The sequence below is a fragment of the Motacilla alba genome, chromosome 15 (genome assembly GCF_015832195.1).
Source record: "Motacilla alba alba isolate MOTALB_02 chromosome 15, Motacilla_alba_V1.0_pri, whole genome shotgun sequence".
NCBI lineage: Eukaryota > Metazoa > Chordata > Aves > Passeriformes > Motacillidae > Motacilla > Motacilla alba.
Window position 1 is genome coordinate 3214366 of NC_052030.1, and position 22896 is coordinate 3237261.

Sequence of the window (22896 nt, forward strand, 5' to 3'; positions counted from 1 at the left end):
ACGTGAACCGTATCCTTCAGAAGCTGATTAAAATCAAGATTAGTTTATGAAATTAGGGTGTGGGAACCGTGTCGGACTACAGCGCCCGGCATGCCATGCGGCCGGACTACAGCTCCCGGCATGCGCCGCGGCCGGACCGCAGCGCCCAGCGTGTCCCGCGCTCGCAAGATGGCGGCGCCCAGGGGCGGCTCGGGCCCGGGCAGCGACAGCAGCTCGGACTCGGACAGCGGCGCTGAAGCGGCCGCGCGGTTCCGGGAGGCTGCCTGGGACTGCACTGCGCTGGCGGCGGCGCGGGCGGAGCCGCGCAGCGGTGAGAGGCGGTGGACAGGCTGGACTCGGCTCCCCCAGTGCGGCGTGCCCTCCCCTCTCTTCCCCGCCCCGCCGCTCCGGTCCGGCCCCTCCGCAGCGCCTCCTGACCCGCGGGGATTCCCCTGTGCCGCGGTGCCGGTGTCAGAAGTGAAGGGGGCTCTGCCCGGCCCTCCTGAGGCCGTGTCCAGCCTCCAGCCGGGCCCAGAGCCCCCTCCCTGCAGTCCTGGCCTGAGGGAAGCTCCCCTTTCCCCTCATAACTGTTCTCTCCCGGAGGTGGGCCAGGACTGTCTTGCAGGCATTATTCTTTATGCTCTAACATGTGCCTGACGGGGTTAAAGAGGTCCTGGCCGCAGGTCTCTAAATGTGCCTTTGCAACTTTCTTTCCAGGGGGCTTTAGAAAGGATCGGTTGCAGCCTAAAGATCAGCCAAGCCTGAGGTATTTTTGCTTCTTGTTTCAGACTTAATGTTTCCCTGAAGGAAAAAATAATGTATAATATTTATACTGCTTCTACTTTGTACTTTGTGATACTGAAATGGCCAGTTCTGTTTGGAGAATTAGTCCAACCATAATCTGAAATTATGTTTAAGTCTGAAGAGAATAATATGTTTATAAGGGTTTGGGTGAGAGGGCCAGACGTTATTGGCCTCAAAAAAGATAATCCTTGTTCTTATTTCAAACGGGCGTGAGGCAATCGGCCGCGAGGAGGGTGACAATGAGCTCCAGACAACTCCAGAGTTCAGAGCACACGTAGCAAAGAAACTGGGAACCATGCTAGACAGGTATGCAAGGCTTGAAACCTCTGTTCTGTGGGTCAGTTACACTGATGTGTTGTGTGCTAAACCCAGCAAATTCAACATCTTGTCTTCTTCATGCCTGTATTAAGTACAAGCTTCCAATATTCTGTGACCTAACCTTGCTGATGTGCTGTGCCCATCTGGTCAAAACTCTTTGTGCAGCACTGGTTGTCTCCATTTGCCTCTGTGGTGAACATCTTGTGGGGAGAAAAGACTTCCATCATGTAAAGGCTGGCAGGAGAATCTTTGATTTGTTCTTACAACCTACACCAATACCTGGTGCAGGGCTGTGCTGGCAGAATGCCTGGTACTGGGCTGCCACTATCCATTGTGAAGCACGGCCCTGGAGAACTGGAATTCCTGCTGTTCAGAGCTGGCTTTAGAAATGCTGGTTTTAAACCGTTCCTGTGGCTTGCATTGCTGAGGAGAGCAGGCCTGGTCTGCTCTGGAAGCAGGGAGCTGAGGCAGCCTCACTAGCAGAAAAGGATCTATGCAACATCTCCCTCTAGCCTTGTTTCCCAGAATACCCAACTGCAGCTCGGTTTGCACAAACCTGTCTAAGATTTGACTGGGGTTTTCTGTTTAGCTTCATCACTGTCTTGAAGGACTCATCGGGACCATCACAGGCTTCGGTGGCACAGTGTGACTCTGAAGATGATGGTGAGTTCCAGTCTCAGCCACTGCGGCTGTTTTGTGACTGTTAACTGCTGACAGGTGGAATGGATCCTGTCCATCACCAGCTGTACTTCCAACTGACTAATAAACATTTGCACTGAAAGAAATTCTGGTGGTGTCTGTGAGGGCTGTTACTCTGCAGCTCTGACCTCTGTGCCCCAAGTCCTCCCACACAGTCCAAAATAATTGCTGTCAATAATTCAGTCAATACAGAAACAGCACTGAGCCTTCCAGGGAAACTGCTGTTGATTGCTTCCACCTCTGTTTTATATTCTGCCTAAAACCCCCCTTTCCATACTTCAGGTTTTCGCCTGTTCTCTTCCTCTGTCCCTGGTGACTGTGGGAAACCGGAGCCTTGCCCTGCAGCAAGGAGGAGGCAGCCAGTTAGCTCCAGGTGAGGTGCTGGCAGCTGCTCTGCTCCTCGGGTACTGTTGCATCCCACATTTCAGAGGCAGCTGGGATTCCCACAAAGGGATAGGAAGCTGAAGAGCTTGAGAAGTGTATATTTATGACTCTTATATTTGACTAGACCAGACTTTTGTTTCTTTTATAGTGCTGGGGAATGAGAAATGTTTGTGGGAGATTTTCGTTCCCCTTCTAGTGTGTAAAGAACACATTGGCCTTCAGCCTGGTTAAATGCAAACTGTAGGTGTGGGAGCCCTAGAGCCATTGGGTGTTTATGGTGTGTTCTCATCTCAGATTACTCTGCTGTCCAAGGTTTGGGTGAATTCAAGGCAGAAGTGTGCCACAACTTCCTTCCCTCTTGTTACCTTTCCAGTGACACAGACAGTGACCAGGAGTGGCAGAGGTGCCGGGAGGCTGCCGTGTCAGCTGCGGATATTCTGAAGCAAAGTGCTTTCCCTGCACTGTCCCAGGGTTCCAGCCAGGATCAGAGTCAGGGTTATGTAGAGCCCAACCAGAAAAAAAAGAAGAAGAAGAAGAAGAAAATTAGGAGAGAGAATAGCATTCAAGAGAAAATAATAGACCCAGCAGAGTGTGACCAGATCTGCAAAGATTTGCCTCGGCTGGTGTCTGCAAATGGCCAGCAGGAGAGACAGAACAGCAATCACAGAGAGAACTCTCTGTTGCCAGGAGCTGTGAAGAAGAAAAAGAAGAAGAAAAAAGAATAATGATTTTGCTCTGCAAACAGCAGGTGGTTGTGATGGGTGAAGGAAACTGAAAGGAAACCTAACAACAAGAGTTGCTGCAGATGAGGGAAAATTAATTGGCAAAGCGTCTCTTCTAAAAGCTCAGTGGCCTGAGAGACTAATTAAGTGACTTCCTGTGCTCCTGGCATCCCCGAGGAAGGGAACATTGTTCTTCTCACACAGCAGTTGTCTGTGCTGCTGCTTATGCAGGCCCAATCTAAAAGGATTAAATGCTGTGCCAGACTTGCATGGCAGAGGGATGTGATCATAGCTGCATTCCTCCTGCTCTGTTCCTTCACATCTGAAACCTTTCTGGAGAAAGTGTATGATGAATTGAATTCTGTTTTCATGGCAACAGGTGATCCACTGCTTTTTCTCTTTGCCTTCTCGTAGACTACTAAGAATAGCTCCAGCCCGTGGGAGACTCATTTATCAAAAGCATCCTGTCAGAAATCAGGGCCCCTTTTTTTTTCCCTGCAAACATCATAACAATCTGTTTTTGAAACCTGCTGTGTTACTAATCCCTCTGCAATCTGCACCTCTCCAGGGCTCCTGCACATAAACAGTGTGTGGTGAGCTGATTTCAGGGTTGGTGTCAATGCATCCTACTGTTCCACTTGTCTCTGTTGAAAATTTTTTTCATGTATAGGGGTTTTTTATATGGCATCTGTTGTTATTAAATTTTACTACACTCTTGGACCTACTTAATTTGGAAGGTTTTGTACAACAACAGTGGCTTTCTTACTGTATTCAGATTATCCCCAGCAGAGATAGAGGTGGCTCAGGATGGCTTTTTAGTTGCTGGGTGAGCCATGCTATGAAATTGCTACAGGAAGGACTTAAACATAATTTAAAAACCACCTTTCGGTCCTTGTTTGGGCGGGTTAATGACTTTTGTCTCGCTGAAATATTGTGAGGTTTGGTACTTTTCACTCTTTGTCTGTTTATTCTTCACCTCCCAGTCTTTCAGGAGATTAAGTGTTATTGATAAATACTTTCGTTTCTAAGATTCCTGGGTTTCAGGAAATCCAACTTATTGGCCCAATTCAGAAGTTCAGAAAGCCAGATTAGAGAAACCAAAAGAGTGAAGTGTACCTCTTTGAGCATGGGAAATCGTTGTAAGATTCTTGCTGGTTTTTAGTCAAGAAAACACAGCTGGCATCCAAAAATAGAAAAGCTAAGTAGAAACTTGGCTTACAATCTAACAGAATGTGCCAGCAGAGGTTACTTGTCTTATGTGCAGTTAAAACTTCAGTGTATTGAATTTTAAACCTGGGCTTTCAAATGCATGGTGGCCTAAACAGTTCCTTTTGCTTTGTTTTGGGTTTATTTTTATGCTAACTGGAAATTAGATATATTTGCAACTGGTGTACATGGGAAATTAGGAAACAATTCTAGGATAAAATTCCTCAGAGAGTCTAGTTACTGAAATTGTTGATGGTATCTAGAGGAAACTCTTATGAAACTTTTCACAGACATCTGCAATTTTGATATTCTCAGATATGATAACTGAAGAGTTCACTTTTGGGCTTTTTCAGTTCTCCCTTCCAGTCTCAAGGTTTCTCATCCATTTCACGGTTAAAAGAACAGCTCAGTTTCAGTTGCAGACAAAATCTGTTAGTTGGGGCAGTTTTCATGTCTGGCTAATGATGTATCAGTGATGTGGATGTTAAGAGTAAATAGAGAGGAGTAATCAGAAGAGGAATTACATAAGTAGATCCTTGGGACTAAAACTCTTCACTTAGTGCAAGCAAGACTCTTAGACCCCTGGGCAGTTATTTCATACCAAGAACTACAAGCCTACATGGAAGCTGAGAATGAGCCATGTTCTGTAAAATGAATCCATGCTGAGTGTTTACAGAGAAAACTGGGAATCTCTACTCTGTGTGGAGCATGGGAACCTCCCAGGTGCTGGGCAGTGTCAGGGACCAGTGGGGAATGCCATCCTGCAAATTATTCAGCAAGTCAGATGAGATGAGAATCCACAGGGTTAATGCAGAGAACTGGAATCTCCTTGCAGCTGTTTAACTTTAATTTCTGCATTTAAAACAAAGCAGAGCTATATCAGAAACAACCAAGCCATTTCCATTAGGAGAGCATTATTTTAGAGCAGGTCATTTTGAACTGAGAATGTTTGGTATTTTGGTAGTTAATTAAGAATTTGTAGCTTGTCAGTGATCCCATACTGACAGCTTTGTGCCAAGCCATTCCCAAATCTGTTCTTGGTTATTCTCATTGCAAAGTCAAGAACTTCCAAGGTTCTGTTATTTTTTTATAGTTCTGTTGGTGTTTCCTTGCAGCAAAGGAGGAGAGTGTTTAAAGGTGGTGTCCCTTCTTTGGCAGCTCAGCCTTACTCTTTCCCACATAATTTAGTCTGGTGCTGACAGCTTCATACAGGCCCAGCTTGATGAAAGCTGAATGAATTAAAGTCCCATCCACGTCCTGGCACTGTTGGGATTCCTTCTTGGGCAGCCACAAAAGGATGTCTGGCCATTCTGAGCTGGCTGCTAGGGTTTAGGTTTGCTGGGGGTTTTTTTGGGGACGGAGGGGGTGGCAGTGGATTTCAGCAGTGCCAGCATCATCTTTCCGTGTTTTCTGTCTTGAGCCTGAGTCGTTTTCTCTCCTGGAGGCAGCTGAGCAGGGGTTTGTGTGAGGCTGTGGTGGCAAACACGGCTGGAGTTGCGCCTGGCAGGTTGGTTGTGGCAGTCACTCAGGAGCTACTTGTGGTGGTTACTGGCTGGAAGATGCCATCTGTGTGGAGATGAAGGTCTCAATGACGTTGTGAGTGGATGGCAGCAGCTGGCTGTGACTGTTGGTGGAGTCAGAGCTTTGGTACAAGACCAGGCTGCTGGAGGACACTGCCAAAGGTACAGGCAGAAGTCAATTGCAGGTTCTCATCAGTCCCCTTATTGCATGTACACCCCCATTTGCAGCATGGCTGTGCTCTCCTGGCTTAGGGGCATAACTGCTTTTGTCTGTGTGCTGCTAAATACCTGGCTTGGGTCCACAGCCAGCCTGAAAACATTGAGGGCAGCAATCTCCAGAGAGTTCTCAGTTCTAAGAATTCTAGCTGATGTCCTAGTTCTCCTCTTAGAACTGGGAAGACCCAGTTGGAGTCTTCATGAGGGAGTCTTGGGCTTCTCAGCTCTGAAAACTGTCCACAGGACTGGATACTCATTGGCACTGATTTTTGCTGATATTTTTAAAGTTATTTGCCTTTCTGAAAGGGCCAATTTCCACAGTCTGGCCTTACACAGACTCTGCTCTGAATCTTTTCCTTGTATTGACTTTTCAAACCCCTCAGGACACTGGCAGAGCCAATTTAGGGAATTGACAGCCCCAATTACTATTTTCTAACTGGATTTTACAGTGTTGGCAAGAAAAACTAGGCAATACATGGCTTAAGAGCCACAATAGTGGCTGCTGCTCTTACCAGCAGGGCTCGAGGTGAGGCGTGGGCCTGGCTGAAGGTGCTGGATTGTTGTGTCTTGGTTCTGTAGATGGATTGTTGGTGCCTGTGACACTGGTGTGTGCATCCCAGACTCGGTGTGAGTTTCTGAGTCGGGTGTGAATGCCTAGAGAAAAGAGAGTTAATAGTGCCTGGCTTCTACATCCCTTCTAACAGCTGTGAGAGAAGCAGTTTCTGGGGAGGTGAAATCCTCCTGGATGATGCCTGGAAGAACTTGCTCTAGTGCCTCTAGTACTGCAGCTGGTACCAGCAGGGCCAGGAGATGAGAAAGATGCTTCTGCTGGGGTGGCACAGACACACCCCAAAGCTCTTTGACGTGCAAGGAGCTGCCTGCAGACTGGTGCAGCTCTCAGGAGGGGGAACAAAGGCTAAAGAAAGGCTGTTACCTGTTTAGTTGGTGTCAGGTTGGTCAGGGCACTGAGATTGGCTGTGTCTGTTATCACCATGGTTTGTGGTAAGAGGCCTGCATGCGTGTATTGAGTCACTTCAGACTTGGGGCCATAAAGAGCTGTACATGAAAGAAAACAACATCATGTGGATGCTGGATCTTTGGCTGAGTTGTTCTCCTCATGCAATGGGACCTGCTGTCTGTCTCCAAAATGCTGGGAGTGCAGGGACAGGGAGATAAATGCAATAGAAAAATATTTTCATAATTAGAGCAACAATAACAGAGGAGGAAAACAGAGTGCTGTAAGCTCAATTACCCAGAAATGCACTCAAGGAACAGTGTCTTTATTTTTGTTTACTGAAGTAAATGAGTTTATGTTCTTACCGTGAGGGCTCTGTATCTGAGCCATGGTAGCCATGAAGGGGCTCTGGTTGATGTGGCTCTGGACCTGCTGCATGAGGGGCTGCTGGTAGGATGGGTGCAGTTGCTGGGAGAACTGAACAGGCTGCAGGGTAGTGAGGCTGCTCCCCATGCTGTTTATTACAGGAACACTTTGGGGCTGGGTTGAGGCCAGGCCTGGAAAACAAGGACTGCTGCCAGTGGTGTACCACACTGCAGGAGGAGTGGGGCTGCTCTGCAATGGGGGCATCTGAAACAGCCATTGGGACAGCCTGTCACTGCAGGGTGGTTTTAGATCCTGTTTTTCAGGTGTTCCCTTGGTTGTCTGTGATTAAGGATAGATTTCATGCCTGCGAGAGCAAAGTGGAAATGTCCAAAAACTGCATAAACCCACCTCTGGTTTCCAGTGTTTGTTCTGTCTACATTCTTGTGTACCAGTATAGTTTCTTTTCCAGTTTAGTGATCACCAGTGAGGCCTTGCTCAAAAATAAATTCAGAGCATCACCTCAGTGCCTAGTTAATTTACTCTTTTTTATTTTATGAAACTGTTGGCAACACAGACAACTAGGCTGTAGCTGTCCAGCCACGTGGAATGGAGTTTCAAACTCTTTTTGCTAGGGCTGCCAAATTGAGGAATTTGAATCAGTGAGAGAGGTAGAAGGTTTCACACATTACTGCCTATTTCCCACAACTGTCCAGACCCTGTAAAACAGCAGGTCTCTCCAGCACTCCAGTTTTTTGTGGGTTTTTTTGTGGGTTTTTATGTTTTTTTTTTTTTTTTTGTTTGCACAGAATTCAAATCCATATCATAATCTTGGGAAGAAATGGAAATTAGTTCACAGCTGTCACATGGAACAAAACAAGTCTCTGTCTTCCTTGGAAGAAAATGTAAGAGAAGAGTATACACTTTATTTTCCTTTCCTCTAATGAGATGCACTTTGGCAGTAGACTAGTCTTGGAATGAAAAGAAATCTCGTAAAAGTCCAGAAAAGCTGTCAAAGTGAAAAATATTTTAAAAAACAGTAATTACTGCTGTGGATTCCAAAGGCATATGCTGCTCTTTGCAGGAAGTGGAACAGGATGTTTTGTCTTTCAAGCACTATCAACATGCTTTAATTTTCATAATTTTAAGGAAGTATTATATTTATATTTGGAAAGATGAAGAGCAGCAAACCAAAACATTGGCAGAGGAACAGATTGTACAAGTCCCTTCCTCTTAAAACGTGGGTTTTGTGTGTAACTCAGTTCTACCGTGAATGAGGAACATCTGTCCTTAATCCCACTGGTACTTGCCAGCAGTGCTGCTGATCTTTGCTGACAATTTCCTCAGGTTTGTATCGCTGCTGACTTAGTGATAAGGCTTTGAAAATGGGCCAGGAAATTGTAGCAAGGAGAGGCAGCAGTTGCTGTGGCTGCGGGAAGCTGAGTCCTGCAGCCTCTACTCACCGATCACCAGGGTGGAGGCTCCCGTGTTGGTGAAGGCGGGTGCCAGGGACGGGGTCTCGCCCGCCCCGATCGCCATGACCCCCGGCAGGGATGCCATGATCAGGTTCTGGGTCTGCTGGCTCAGCGTGTGCGGGCTTTGCTCGAGGCTGTGCAGGGCAGTCAGGGTGCTGACAGGAGGGAGCGTTCCCCCGGGAGCTGATACCTGTGGGAAAGGAGAATCCTGAACGTGCCACCGGCAGCAAAGCTGTGACAAACACCTTTCTTCCTGCTTTTCCCCCTCGCTAACTGGAAGGGCTTCACATATCCTTGTCTGCAGTTCCTGTGGGCTCATCAATTTACTACCACAGGTCAGCTGTTGACATTCTAAGAGTAAATCCCTGCTGGTTTAGTTCTTTCACATTTAAGAAATTGAAAGAATGAGATTAAGCCCACTGCATTCTTTATAGAGAAAGATCATCTTCTGTTTCATAGCTGAGGGCAGAAGGTGAAGCTCAGAGAAATTAAGAGGCTCAGGTAACTTCACATGGTAATTCTAGTTGCAGAGTTCAGCATGGGATCCAGGAGTTCCTCTTTCCTTTAGGGACCTGTAGTCATAGTATTGTGGAAGAGCAAAGAAGCATTCTAGTGATTTGGCTGATAGAGAAAGTTAAATGCCTTATATTTTACTTATTTTCTCTCTCCTCAGACAAAAAGCTGTAAGGAATCTTTAGTAAGAGTAAGCACCAAGAGGGTAAACAGTGGGACAAACCACCTTGATATCAGCTTTAGAACACAGACATAGAAGATTTTTCAGGACCTCGTGAAAGACTTATTTTCTTCAGCAAGAGACCAGAAAGCCAGCAAAGTGAGTGACTGATGAGATTTAAATCATACTTATTTTTAGCAACCTTAACTTTGCCTCCAGCCAGCCTGTGCTAATGCAAACTTCTGCTGTTTCTCTGAAAACAAGGGAACATGTGCAGACCGAGAATGATCAGTCATGTAGTTCTGATGCTTCTTTGTTCATGATGTGGGAAAAGGTCTGGTCAGATCTCAGAAGGAGATTGGCTTTGAGGAGGCAAGCTAGTTATCCAGTACATGTCTGCATCCAGGCTGTTGGGCTTCATTTTTACAGGTGAGCTAGATGTAAGTGTGGGTCTGTGTTCTGGTAATCCCACTGGTCTGATCAACTCTCGGGATGGGTAGAGTCCAAATAAGAGTTAGAGATGAGAATCTCTCTGGGGAAAGGAGGAGAGAATAGGGTTTCCTGGGAAGAAGGAAATCTTGTCATACCTCGAGTGCTGTGTTTCCAGAACAGACTGTCTTAATTATTCATAAGGAAATGTCTTCTTGCTTTCATAGTCTAATACCTGCCCTCACCACAGTCTAGAGGGCACATATTGGTCTGACATGGTCAGTGCAGAGTGACTCCAATATTTCATATTGTTACATAACAGGTTATGTAACAATATGTTACATATGACTATGTAACATAAGAAGGTGGGTTTAAGAACATTCTACAAAAAAATACCCATGAATAGTTCATATTATGACCGCAGGCAGATGGCCTGACATGTCCCAGTCAGCAGAACAGGAGTATCCATCTCTTACCAGCTTGGTGTCTGTGCTCAGCAGGTTCTGGCTGGGCTCCAGTCCAGGGGGAGAAACCTGATGCAGGATGGTTTGGGTGGTCACCATGGAGCTGTTCCCGTGGTGGTTGCTGCTGGAGGACTCTGCCTCACTGGCTGGCTGCTGGTTGTACCTCACTCCTGCATCACAACAGGAGGGAAACTGGTTGTCACAAGTGGGAAACTGAGAAACTTAGGCAGGCACTAAATTCAGTGTCCTCTGCAGGCACTTGCCACCAGATATTTGGGAAGATACTTAATGGTTCAGTAGGGGAACCAGAAGAGCAGGCACACACACCCTGCCCTGACTTTCCCCTGTAATTTGGTGTAACTGCTTCCTCAAACACTGCCTGGCTGTGAGTGCTGCAGGGAGCAGGAAACCACCCCTCTGGATGGGGCTGAAGAGAGGAGTCTTGGTGAGATCATCTCTTCCCAGAGTAAGAGCAACCCCCAACTCTGGCCCATGAAGCTGAAAAAGCTGTGCTCTTTCTGGATGGAGAATGACTTTTCCTCATGCCTAAAAACTGATGGGGCTGGCACTGAAAGGAGTAAGGGGCACACATGACTGAAAGGGCATGGAACTGGCTTCTGATAGGCAGGGATGACTCCTGGAACACGAAGTCTGGGGTTGATGCCTGCTAGCTGGGAGGCCTCACAGTAAGTGAGAAGTTTTGGCCATGGGTTTTGTAACCGAATTTCATCTCCCTTGACATTCTAGCCACTCTCCTCACCCAGAAACAGTCTCTTTGTCACCTTCACTCTTCCCTTCTAGCAAATCTGCTTTTTCTATCTGTAGATTCATTTCCTAAAGGGCTAGGCTTGGGTGACTGAGTTTGGGCAGGTTCAGATCTCTTCCAGATCTCCCTCTGGTTGTTTCTTACCGTGAACCTTGCTGGGTGAGAGAGCAGGTGGTGGCTGGAGGGAGGAGGAGCTGTGGGGAGTTAGAGGAGGGGCAGAGGTGGGCTGTGGTCCATTGAAGGTGTCCATGGCCAGCTTGTGCCGGAAAGCCTCCTCCTTCCTGCGATTGGCAAACCAGTTGTAAACTCTGACCTCTGTCACCAGGTTTGAGCCCAGTCCCTGGGCCTGCGATGGGGAAACACCTCTCTGAATACACTCTGCCCTGTTGGGAAAAGCACAAGTAGAGCCTTGCTGAGCTGGGCTTATTCAGAGACACAAATTGCACAGCCCCAAAGTGGCTGTGGTCTGGTACACTGTGTGGAAGGGTCCTACAAGGCCTAAGGCATTCCTTGGGCTCTGTAGACAAGGAATGATCAATTGTGGCATTTAATTCAAGTGTGGCTGGTGTCACTCAGTGTTGTACCTTTGCCCTGCCTCCCAGTGGCACCAGCAAACACCAAGAGTGCAGAGGGATCCTGCTGTGCCCCTCTTCCTCAAATACACACACCCACCCTTACCTGTTGCACTCTTCCACCAGTGCCTCCCTCTCTTCTTTGCTGGGGTTTTTCTGCCTCTCGTAGGCTTGGAACAGGATCTGTTGTGAGGCAGGACCCCACTTAAAGCGGTTCCTTCTTCCCTTCTTGGTGGGCAAGTCATCTCCCATGGGCTCGTCTGTCAGGATACCCTGGCCAGCATGTGTGAATTCTGCAAGCAGAAAGGGGCAAGGGAATTTTTTCCTTGAAAACAATAAGGAGTAGGGACGAGCGAGGGAGAGCAGAGGCCTTTGTGACACCGAGACAGGAGAGCAGTTGTTGCCATACTTACGCTGGGCCACCTCTCGCTGCTTCCGGACGTACCAGGTGTACAGGGCTGCCCGTTTTTGGGTCTTCATGGGAGTGCCCTTGTTGAGGTGTTGTGAGAGGTGGGATTGGTTCAGACCTGTGGTGTCCACCACCTCACGCTGAGGGATGTTGTGCTGCTGGAGGTAAGACTTCACCATCTTTGCTACTCGCCAGGGATCCTCTCTGGAAGGAACAGAAAGCCTTTCTCAGGGGAGAGAGATCAAACACCTGCTCTCAGCAGACCTGGATTTCAAGGAAGTGCAGCGAGCTCCTGAGTGGCACTTGTCAGTCTTCACCACCACGGCTGGTCAGGCCAGAGTGCTCATTGCCTACAGGAGAGAAAGCTGATCCCCAGTGTGCTACCTTCCTCAGTTTTGAATCTGTATGCAGGGTAAAACTGCATGACATAGGAGATAAAGTGCAAAAGATGGAGCACTGGCTTCCTTTGAAGTGCTGTCTGTACACGCTTAGCTCTGCCCTTAGGAGTAGACTCTTCTTACCAGGGGAATTTCCCAATACACAGAGGCAGCCTCTCTCTTCCCTTTCCCCACATTACTTTTCTTCTCTATCCCCCTCTCATTAAAGCAGATGGGGCAGATGTACTGAGTTTTCCAAGACAGATTGATTGTGATACTGGACTGAACTTGACTCATGCCCTGATTCTGGTCCAGGTTGGGTTGCCTTGCAATGATTCAGCCAGTGGAAACAGGCTGTCATTATACTGTGACATGGCAGCTCTGTATGCATATATATATGAGACAAATCACCCAGAATTATGTTCTTACACATCTCCTACGTGTTACTCAAACACATTGGTTCACACCTAGATCTACTCAGAGCTTCTAAATGCAATATAGAACTACAGGCAAACCACTAATTCCTCCTATTGCTGCCCTCCTTTGGGTAACAGCTGAGGGAATAGAACTATTTGAGACTTGCTCACAAAATCTGAAAAACAGTTTGGGATTTTATAATTAATGTGATCCTCTGGTTTTATGATATCTAGTTAGAATATCCATTAAGGTTCTTGAGGAAAATAGAGAAAACACAACTGTGACTTTATGTGTATTGATTTCACCCCAGCTGAAAGTCACAGTAGAAATAAAGATGCGAAACTTATCAGTCTAAATCCAAACAGTGCCAGAGCACCTCTGCAGAATAGCTCCTGGCTCACTTTGAACAGCATCCTTCTGTGCCTTCTGTGTGAAATGTCTGGAGGAAATGGCTTGCGGTGCTGTAGGAAGACACTGGTGTCATTTTCAACACCAGCATCAAAGGAGCAGTGGGGAGAAAAAAAGGTGCCTGGGATGGTACAGAAACTGTCACAAGAGCACACATGTCTGAGCAACAGGCAACAACTGTGCTGTTCATGGCTTTGTTGACTCAGGAGGTTGCCGGAGGCTGCAGGGTGATAAGGAGAACAAAGTCCACACCTGTTCTCTCAGTACAAACACCCTTATCTCTGTTCCCCTGCAGCCCCTCTCCCAGGGGCTGCATAGTCCAAGGAGCAAGCTCCACAGCAGTTAAAGTGTGACACAAATGGTGTCAGTTACAGCTTTTTGGAAACCTGCTTAAAATAGAACATTTGTTTCTCTTTTACATTGGAGCTATTGCCATAGAAGCTGCTGATTTTTAGCATCTTCCCTTAACTACCTTTGTCTTTCAAAAACCTCAGACTGAGTTCAATTTAAGAAAGCTTTTCTTTCCTCATGGTTGTGTTTGTTTGTTTGTTTGTTTGTTTTTCCCCTCCTGCTGCCTAAACCAGCCTTTGTACTTGTGATAGTCTGGCCAGCACCTGCACCCTGTGTTCATTGTCCAAGTCCCCGTATAGAGGAGAAAAGCCTCTGACTGGGAAGCTGGCCTCTTTGATTTGAGTTCTGGCTCAGATAGGAAGAGAAAAGACTGTGTTGCCACTGATGGAAGCCTCTGTTACATGTTAGTTCTTTTGTGCACCCCAGTGAGTCAGTTTTGTCTCCCCTGTTGAGATCCTCATTTTGTGACAAGAGTAAACCAAGAGTAAAAAGTTCTGTGAGTCTCTTCTCACACTGGTTAAAGACTTGTGGGTTTTGACTTCTTTTGACACAGCAGGGAGCTTTGTGATGGAAAATAGTGCAGGGAATCTTAGTACAGTTTGATTTCCTAGGACAGCTGTATGAAATCCTGGCTGCTCTGTACATTGTCAAAGGCCAGTCTGCAAAACCAAAGCAGCAAGTACTTTAGGCCCAAGGCTACCCCACAGTGCAAGTGATGACAGTCTGGCCAACTGAGCCCTTGCTCAGGTACACAGTTCCACCTGCAGAGCCTCCATCACAGCCTAAGATATAAGAAGTTGAAACCTCTTCTCTTTCACTGGCTATAAGAATATAATTGACTGTCAGAGGGGAGAATTTCACTCTAAACTGAGTTCTCCTGCTTGCTGTTACAGCCAAATCTCAATTGTTTCAGTGAGTAAGAACTGCACAAATAGGTTTGCCTTGCTCAAGCTCTCCTCCCCTATCTCCAAGACTGTCTTCTGCCTTTTAGTATCCCTCTCTCCTCAAGGAGACCTTGTCTCCCCAAGGTCTTGTTCTCCAGGGTGTAATCTGTCTCCTAGTTGGTCTCACACAGGTGGCTTTTACTTCCGTCTTCTGAAGTCTTGTTCTCCTCCTCTCAGTTGCTTTTTGCCATGTGAGCATAGCCCTTCTCCATGGCTCATCCCCACCACAGGCCAGGGTCCTCTCTCCATGTCAGCTTCCCATTTTCTTAGTTCTGAGGTCACTTTTTAAGGGCGTTTTCACCTCCCTTTTGTTACCTGAACAATAAGTAACCCAGGTAGTTAGTTATAAACTCAAAGGGAACAAGAGGCTGGTTGATAATTTATAGCAACATCTCAAATTTAAATGGAAAGTAAATATCAAGTTGTTAGCATTAAAGAAAACCCATTCCAGAGAGCTGGAGATGTAACATTCAGGGGACCTTGTCCCTCCTTCACTCTTCCTGACTTTTTATTTTTCCTTTGTTCTTTTCTTTCTTCTCCTCTTCCTCATTCACTCTCTCTTCCCTTCTTTCCTGTCCTGATTCTCAGGTGAGAGAAGCCTTCATTTCCCTGAGGTGGATTCTGAACTGCTGCTTTGGACCAGACCCTGCTCAAACAGAGGTTCAGAGCTGTGAAGTGCTCAGGACCATCCCCTGGCCCTTTCCTCTGGAGCTGCTCCACTCCTCAGTGCCCAGCCTGGAGCCAGGCTGGGCAGAGGGAAGGTAAGACCATCCATCCTGGCAGTGTTCCTTTCTGTTGAACTTGGCCTCATCTTGGTTTATATGTGGAAATGAAAGGGGTGTGGCAGCTTCATCTCCAGATTCCCCAGCTAGAGCCGTTCTAAGCTAAGCCGGGGGAAAGACAGGACCTTTGTCATTATGTATCTTTGTTTCCTTTTTTCCTCCTGGAAAACATGCTTTTATCCCTGCCTCCAGGGGAAACCTGTTGCTTATCTCAATTTTCCTCTTTCCTAATGGAATTTCAGCCCTTGCCCTACAGGTGGATTGTCACTATACCTCTCTTCATTTGCTTTACCTACAGTAGTATGATCCCTCCCCCCAAGGTAGCCTCCTTCTTGCTTTATATTCTGGGAATATCTGGGAGTTTCTCCTCACACCTCTACCTCCCTACTGAGTCATTTATTTCTTATCATAGATGCAATTTGTTTTGTGTGTGGATTGATATGGAAAGAATGTTTTTATTCAAACTGTAAATCTACGGGAGATCAGTGAGACATATGAAAGGACGAAATGAAATTATGTTAATTCCCCACAGAGAAACCTTTATCTGAACTGCTTTTAGCATGTTTTCTCTCTAGGGACGAAATCTAATCCACACCCATGGGTGCACCCAGTCCTGTGGGTGTATCTTCTCTGTTCTACTCAGCTTTGAGCAGAGTTTTCCAAACTGGTTTCAGCTTCAGTGGTCCTGTGAATACATAGTTGGTCTTTTGGTGCTGTCAATTTTTTCTCTTTCCAGCTACTGGAAAGCCTAATAATGGACATTTTTCCTGATTCTACTTTATAAAGTGATGGCTTTATAAGCAGTGGCTGCAGTTACCACAAAGACTTTCCTGTATTAGCAATAGCTGCCCACAAGTCAATCTCTCTGTTAAAATTTGGTCTGCAGACCAGGAATGGTTAATAATGCCCAAAGAGGCTTCTGTCTAAAGGGAGAATTGCCTCCATCTGGTTTCTGCATTTGAAACCCTTGTGTAGATGGTGAAATAGTTTTGCAAGCATTGACCTTTTGCTGGGAATCCCTGGGCATGGAGATTCTTGTCTGCCTTTCTTTTGTCTATTGCTGGAAGTAATTTCTACCATAGACTGTTCTGCCCTGCTTTACAATACTTATAGTACTATTTATTTAAGGCATCTATTAATGGAAAGGTTTGATCTTAAAACCAAAAAAAGTTTATTAGTAGATAAGAACTTCTTAGGTATTATCAACCTCTGCTACTGGTTCAGATGCTTTGAACAGATTTTTAGACCCACTGTTGATTTGATGAGAAATGTGAAACATGTCAACGCAGGCTTCCTACTCTTTTCATTTTAACTTGATAATTTTTGATCTATTATAGACCTCCACTCTTTTTCTCAAACTGAGGCTTCTGGTGTCTTTATATTGTCATCAACAGCAGAAGTGAATTGCTCTATCCTACGGTGGAGGAGATTGATGACAGAGATCTCTGATGTTTCAGAGTAAAGCCTTTGTAATTAAGAACCAGTGTGAGGCTTAGGAGATCCCTGTCCTTGCCCAGTCTCCTCTGTGCTGTCTCAGGGGTTTAGATAGGTCCTAGAATTTGTCTGTACCTCAGTTTTCATTTGTGAAATGGAAATGCTGCTTAGCAGACTGACTGTCAGAAAGTGTTAATGTCACAGCTTTGGAAGAGAGGTAAGACTTGTGGTGAGGCTGGTAAGCACAGAGAAGACTGGCAGCAAGATCTTAGAAAGGCAGGGAGGATCAGAAGCCAGAAATGGTGCTGAAGTGAGGGTGACAGGAAGGAGTTGCCTCCATCCGTGTGCCTGTTCTTAGATCACAGCGGATGTTACTTCAGTCCTGCTTCACCCACCCATTAGAGAAAAAGGGACAAAGCCGGGGGGGCCTTCCTCAACTTCCATGGCTTCTTTTCTGGAGAGATACTTGATAAACCATCAAAAGTTAATGATCAAAAGGCTTATCAGGGTATTTTCATCTATAAATTTATAAGACAAAAAGAAATAATAAAGCCATTGGATAATTAGTAACTAGCCAGGGCCCGCCCGGTGCCACTGGGCTCAAACTGCCCCAAGACCTGTACGCAGACTCAGGAAGATGAGAAGGAGACAAGGATGAGGGGAAGAAAAAGAGTGAGAGGCAGAGAGAATCAGCCAAGGAGACAACAAAATGGGAGGAATAGCAGCAGAAACAATAGTGAGGAGAGAAGGGAAATAGGTAAAAAGAATCTGAAAGATGTAAAGGAAGTAGGGAAAACTTAAAGATGTGGAAGAGCTAGAAGTGCAGAAGAAATGAGACATACTGGGCCAGGAAGAAGACAGAATTACTGGGAATGTTTTCCCACACAGGTAAGAGCTGATTCAGTGAATTTTCCTCTCTTGGGTTCTGCAGAATCATCAACTCCCAATCTGCCAGGGAGCTTTCTTCTAAGTATTTACAGGGAATGCTGTGCTAACTCTTGTCATGCTGTTTTCTTAGCTCTGGCCTTTTGTGGTGGGATTTGATGTTTGCTTCTGCTGTTACATTTTCAGTTGTTTCCTTTGCACGTGAAAGAGGGTGATCAGCAAGCCTGAGAAATTTCCTAGCTGTATTTTTAGTGAAGATTTTAGGTGCAGGATGTTGCTGCACCTCTCTCTTCTATCGGCTTGTCATTTCAAAAGAGCCCTAAAACAGTCAGGAATCTTTTGTGATGGATGGTAGGATGGGCCTGATCCTTGCTTGGACAAACCCCTTGGGTCTCCCACGGGGATTGTATCCCAGTAAGAATCCCAAATGGGAAACTGAGTGAATGCTTCTCTGAGTCTGTTGTGAGGCTTATTGATTCAGGGAACTTTCCCTGCCTTTTGATCTCAAAAATGCTTGTATGCAAAGGCAAATTTGTGTGGCAGCAAACCCTGTAACTGTTGCTGTGTATGTACTTTGTAACTATGACAGACAGTGGATGGTAGAAGCAGAGAGTTCTGTCCAGGTTTAACCTCTGCATGTATTTGGTGTGTGATTTTTACAAGAAAAATCCCCACCAAAGTCAGGGGACTTCACACTCAGAAGAACAACGAGGACAAGGTCTCTTGATTTGGCTTTGGCTAATAATCTATAGCAAACCCCAGTGAAATTACCAATATAATTCTCCTTAAATACAGCAGGGAAATGTTACAACTTCACTGTATCATTCATACAAATATAGCACCAGCTCAGAGTGACCAGGTTGTGTTTTTTTTTTTCTTCCTGATGACTGAAATTGTGAACTGTATTAAAGATTTAAATCCTAAACCCTAACATTCAGTCAAAGAGATGAGAGCTAAGGCCTTGGACTCTTCTGAAGCCTGATGCTATAAGCATGGCAAATATGTAATCAGGCTCCATAGGTTCCTTAATACATTTTAAGCAAGATAAAAGGAAAATCTGAGCATTTATAGAGCATTTTGGGGGTATTTGGGGGCTGCCAGTCCTGCGTGGATGAAGATTGTCTCTGTGCAGCTAGATCAATTGTGAATACTAGGGACACTGAGGAGAAGGGGAAAGGAAAAGAGATTTAGAGGGAGAGTGCAAGAAAGCAGCAAAGAGGAGCAGTAAATCTGTCCTTACTGTAATAGTCTTTCGACCACAGCCTTCTGGTGAGCAGCCTCCTCAGGGCTCAAGTTTTCCAGCTCCTTCATTATTGGAGGGGTAAATTCCTCTCCGTCATCTGAGGTTTCATCTTCTGATACCCTGGACTCCCCCATTCCGTTGGGGAGGTTGGGGATGTCGGGGCAGGGCTCCCCTTTCTCACTCTGGAGGGCATTGATAGCGCGCTGACTCTCGCTCTGCAGCCCGTAGGGTTCCGCTTCGCTCAGTGCCTTGATCAAGGTCTCCTTGGTCAGCCCCGACTCCAGCAGCGCTTCCAGCAGCTCCACTTGGAGATGAGTCAGCTTCGAGACCATGGTCTTCAGCCTGGTGTCTCTCGGGTTGGAATTTTGGGTTATCCTGCTTCCAGCTTCCCTACACCATGGTCCCGAGGTAACACGCCCGACTGTCAGGAGAGTGGGCACGGCACAGCCTCCCGCCTTTACACCCCCCAAAAAAAACAAAATACAAAATTGAGCCACTTCAGACCCCCCACGACTGTCCTGAGCCAGTGCTGATAAAGGGACCCTTGGCTATCTGTTTACATTGGAGCAAATGTAAATTCTCCAAGGTTCATATTTATCTGTGTGCTTTAGCAAGTTACTGAACTTTGGACTTCAGCACTGCCGCAGCAGTTCACAAAGTGCAGAGGGAGAGAAAGCAGGGGGAGGGGGAAAGGGAGGGAAGCAGGACAGAGAAGGAGAAGAAAATGAAGGGATAGAAAATCTGCAGCATGGAAAAGTGAGTATGGAAAGAAAACTAGGAAGATGGGGATGGAGAAGCATGGCTGACTTCTGGCCCCATTAGTTTTGGAGAAGGAAGGAGGTGGGGTACCCAAAAGGAGGAGCTGTGCTGGGCTGCCCATGGTTCAGGACAAGGTGCTGCTGTTGGAATATTGCAGAACCTGCTCAGAGCTCTGGCAGTGGTGAAGTACAGCCAGTGTCAGGCCCTGCCAAAGGCTTTGGGCTGAGAGAAAGCCACACTGGCAGCTGCACTGGTCTTTGTGCAACCCCCAGCACAGGGGCAGGCAAGCACTGGCTTTATGCGAACATTCCCAAACCTCAAAGGGTATTCTGAAGCTCCAGCTGATTTCTGTGGCAGAGCATGAAGACTTAAGTGACTTTTTCATTTCTAGCTTTGGCTGCTGGATATCTTGATGTGCAAATACTAGCAGTACCTCCATTTTACCTTGCTATGTTTATTGCCCAACTATGAGCAGGAGCAGTGTTCCCACATAACCTGGGGGATTGCAGGGCTTGCCCTTCTGAGCTTGTGATTCATTTATTGGATAAAGGATAGCCCTGGGTGCTGGGTCATGCTCAAACTCCTGCTCTATCATCAACTGTTCTACTGCTTCTGATGAGTGCTCTGGGCAAGCTTGTGGTTCCCCTTTATCATCTGCCTCCATCCGTTCCTGATACCAGCCCTGCTCTGAGGTTCTGCTTCCACCTGTTGGGTGATTTCCTAAAACGTGATCCCTAGCTTGGCTGGAATTGCTTAAAACAATTCTCCAGGAATCTTTTTGACTGAATTATCTTTTCTGGTCTGAAATGATATGAATGAACTGAACCTATCTACTTTGAGTGGCTAAATTAGGGAGTAACTTGATGTGCACATGTGGGCTCGATGCACGAGTGCGTCACGCGAGTGATTCCTGGGAGGATGTAAAGCTGTTGTCTCAGTGGAAGCTTGCCAGGGGCAGCTGCCTGTGTCTGTACACTCCCATCAGCCTGAGCTAAACGGAGCCTGGTGGGGCTGTCCCCAGACTGGGCAGTGTCCCAAGGCAATGCTGCAGAGGACCTTGGCTCCTGTTTTCCCTTGAGGGCACCACTGGCCAGGCTCTCCAGGCTCCTGAGTCAGCAGCTGCGGCTCAGAGTTCCTGCAGAGGGACCCTCCTCCCTCCAGGCACGGGAGGCACTGTGTTAACTCTTGCCTTTTATTTCAGATCTGGTCTGTGCCCAGAGCACCACGTCCCGACCCTGCAGGGCGTAAGCAAAGCTCTAATGGATACTGAGGACTTTGTGTGGCTAAAAACGCAGGAGAATTCCAAGTCCATGTAAAAACATTTATTTGAAGAAATGTTCATGTGAACATGAATGTAAAGACAACTTCGGCTTCTAAAGATATTTTTGGGGTCATACTCTTAATAAAGAGTTGTGCTGGTTTTGCACCCATCACAAGAGTATTTCAAGAGTGGTGAGCATTTTTGGCATTGTACTGTCAGTGAGTTGATACAATTTCCATGCATTTTATTTGTTATTACAGTTTTCCTTTATTCCCTCCCCTCAGGTAGACATGACAACATTAGTGGTTGATAACAGTAATTTTCAATTGTAATTACAGTATCCAACCATGACATACAGTTTCTTCATGATATGTCCTTATAATTCCAGGATTTTGCAAACAGACACAGCCGATTGTGGCGCTCTGGCAATATGTGACAGAAGAGATGCTGTCATTCTGTGTTACTTATTTCTGCCTCTCTTTGGCATGGTGATTTCTTTTACATAAATCAAGGTGGAACATATTACCACTGTTCTTATTCAAAAGATTGTCCACATGTTGGTATATAAACCTACTGAATGTTGGAGGGGTGATGGGGACACAGATCATTAGGTTTAAACAAAGAACAGCAATATTTGTCAGCAGAAGCTGTAAAGAGAAGAACGCATAACAACAAGTTATGTCTATATTATGTGGTTTCAAGGATTCCTTATGCACCCAGAAGTTCTGATGCTGCTGCTTCTGCTTGTCTTGAGGACCTTCAGCTGTAGAAGCTTTTTTTTTTTGAGACCAGTGAACTTTGAAGTCTATACAACCAGAAATGCACATCTGTTTGTATGATAGAACCTCCTTGAATGCTACAACTGGATGCCATGTGGAGAACGCTTAGCTGAACAAGGAAACATTTCAAATGCTGAGGAGGAGGTAAATATTCTCTATCACTTTATCCTGAAGGGCTTTTTCCCTTGGTCTATTGGAATTGCCCATTTTAAACTATAGGAGCCCGGATAATTAGCAAAAACCCAAATGAACTTACCCTCTTTAATCTTTCCATTCACTGGAACCTGCCAGGCTGTGCCAGTGAATAGCTCAGCCCCACTAAGTATTTCAGAGCCTCAGTGCAGGAAAACCAGTGAGCTTTTCAATGTTTCTTAGATGTTAGAAGTAGCTGGTGGTCAGACTGAAAGGGATTCCCCTTGTGAATTAGCCAGCATCCCTATTTTATAGCCTGGCACTAAGGATTGTAATATCATATTTCTCAGATTTTATTACAAGTGCAGTTTTGAGGTGATGAGAGAATAGCAGAGGTCAAGGGTGGAAGATTATAGATTATAGTTTTACTGGAGGAAGAGTTCAGTTGCAGACTGCCATAATCAGACAATGTTCTCCTGTAGCTGAACTGTAGTCAGGGATTGTGCCTTGAGGATGAATATTTTAAATAAGGGGACTTGTGTTTCCTATACCCATTTTTATCTATTACCAGTCCTTACTCTATGTTGATTTCCTTAATTTAACCATTTCCCAGGCTATGACTTGATTCTCAAGTCACTCTGATTAATGTGATCTTGGTCATTTTTACAGGGGAAACTTAAAGTTTGGAGACACCAAGGGATACCTGCTTGTTTTTCTCATGTTTGCAGTATTTGGTTTTGTATTAACCGTTCCAAAGTAATCTCTTCTCCCTGTATCTAATAAAGTGAGTGAATTACTTACCACTGAAAACACTGCCTGAAAGTATGAATGGGTACACAATAGGAACATTCTTCTGATTTTACGTGTACTGGTCTGTGTTCTGCTTATTGCACTAAAGAAGGGCAAACCCACAGTAAGGGACAGCAGAGTCCTGTGAACCTCATGGAATGCAGAACAGACTCCCAAACCCTCAGTCCTGTATCAACACCATTTTTACCTCTAATGTTTAATGTACTGAATTATACCTATTATGAAGTGTACATGATGAAAAGCACAGTAATTTGCTGATACAAAGCCAGTGTAACGTGGATTCAAGGAGCATACAGAGAAGGAAAAAAGCCTAAATATGTTTATGATAAAAGTGCTACTAGAGGGAGCCCATATAATTCC

The 22896-nt window shown here is 45.9% G+C and overlaps 2 protein-coding genes across 4 annotated transcripts; one reads left to right on the plus strand and one right to left on the minus strand.

The window, feature by feature from the left end:
• The first annotated feature begins 57 nt into the window (after positions 1 to 57).
• C15H12orf43 (chromosome 15 C12orf43 homolog) lies at positions 58 to 20995 on the plus strand. Of its 2 annotated transcripts, XR_005258751.1 has the most exons (8): positions 58 to 310; positions 697 to 745; positions 991 to 1089; positions 1691 to 1764; positions 2083 to 2173; positions 2558 to 3285; positions 15040 to 17555; positions 19017 to 20995. XR_005258751.1 is itself a non-coding variant. In XM_038152148.1 (6 exons), the coding sequence occupies exons 1-6, from the start codon at positions 91 to 93 to the stop codon at positions 2907 to 2909; spliced, it is 885 nt and encodes a 294-aa protein (XP_038008076.1). In that variant the 5' UTR covers positions 58 to 90; the 3' UTR covers positions 2910 to 3632. The 2 variants fall into 2 exon arrangements, 1 of the variants encoding a protein (XP_038008076.1); XM_038152148.1 differs by lacking the exons at positions 15040 to 17555; positions 19017 to 20995 and having other exon boundaries at positions 2558 to 3632.
• On the minus strand, positions 4937 to 19263 carry HNF1A (HNF1 homeobox A). 2 transcript variants are annotated; one of them, XM_038152147.1, is made up of 10 exons: positions 18793 to 19263; positions 11959 to 12158; positions 11652 to 11838; positions 11118 to 11356; positions 10220 to 10377; positions 8630 to 8831; positions 7169 to 7360; positions 6783 to 6904; positions 6361 to 6502; positions 5589 to 5785 (listed from the first exon to the last, which is right to left on the minus strand). In XM_038152147.1, the coding sequence occupies exons 1-10, from the start codon at positions 19125 to 19127 to the stop codon at positions 5658 to 5660; spliced, it is 1905 nt and encodes a 634-aa protein (XP_038008075.1). In that variant the 5' UTR covers positions 19128 to 19263; the 3' UTR covers positions 5589 to 5657. The 2 variants fall into 2 exon arrangements, with proteins under 2 accessions (XP_038008074.1, XP_038008075.1); XM_038152146.1 differs by having other exon boundaries at positions 4937 to 5785; positions 11652 to 12158; positions 18793 to 19159.
• Positions 20996 to 22896: the final 1901 nt, after the last annotated feature.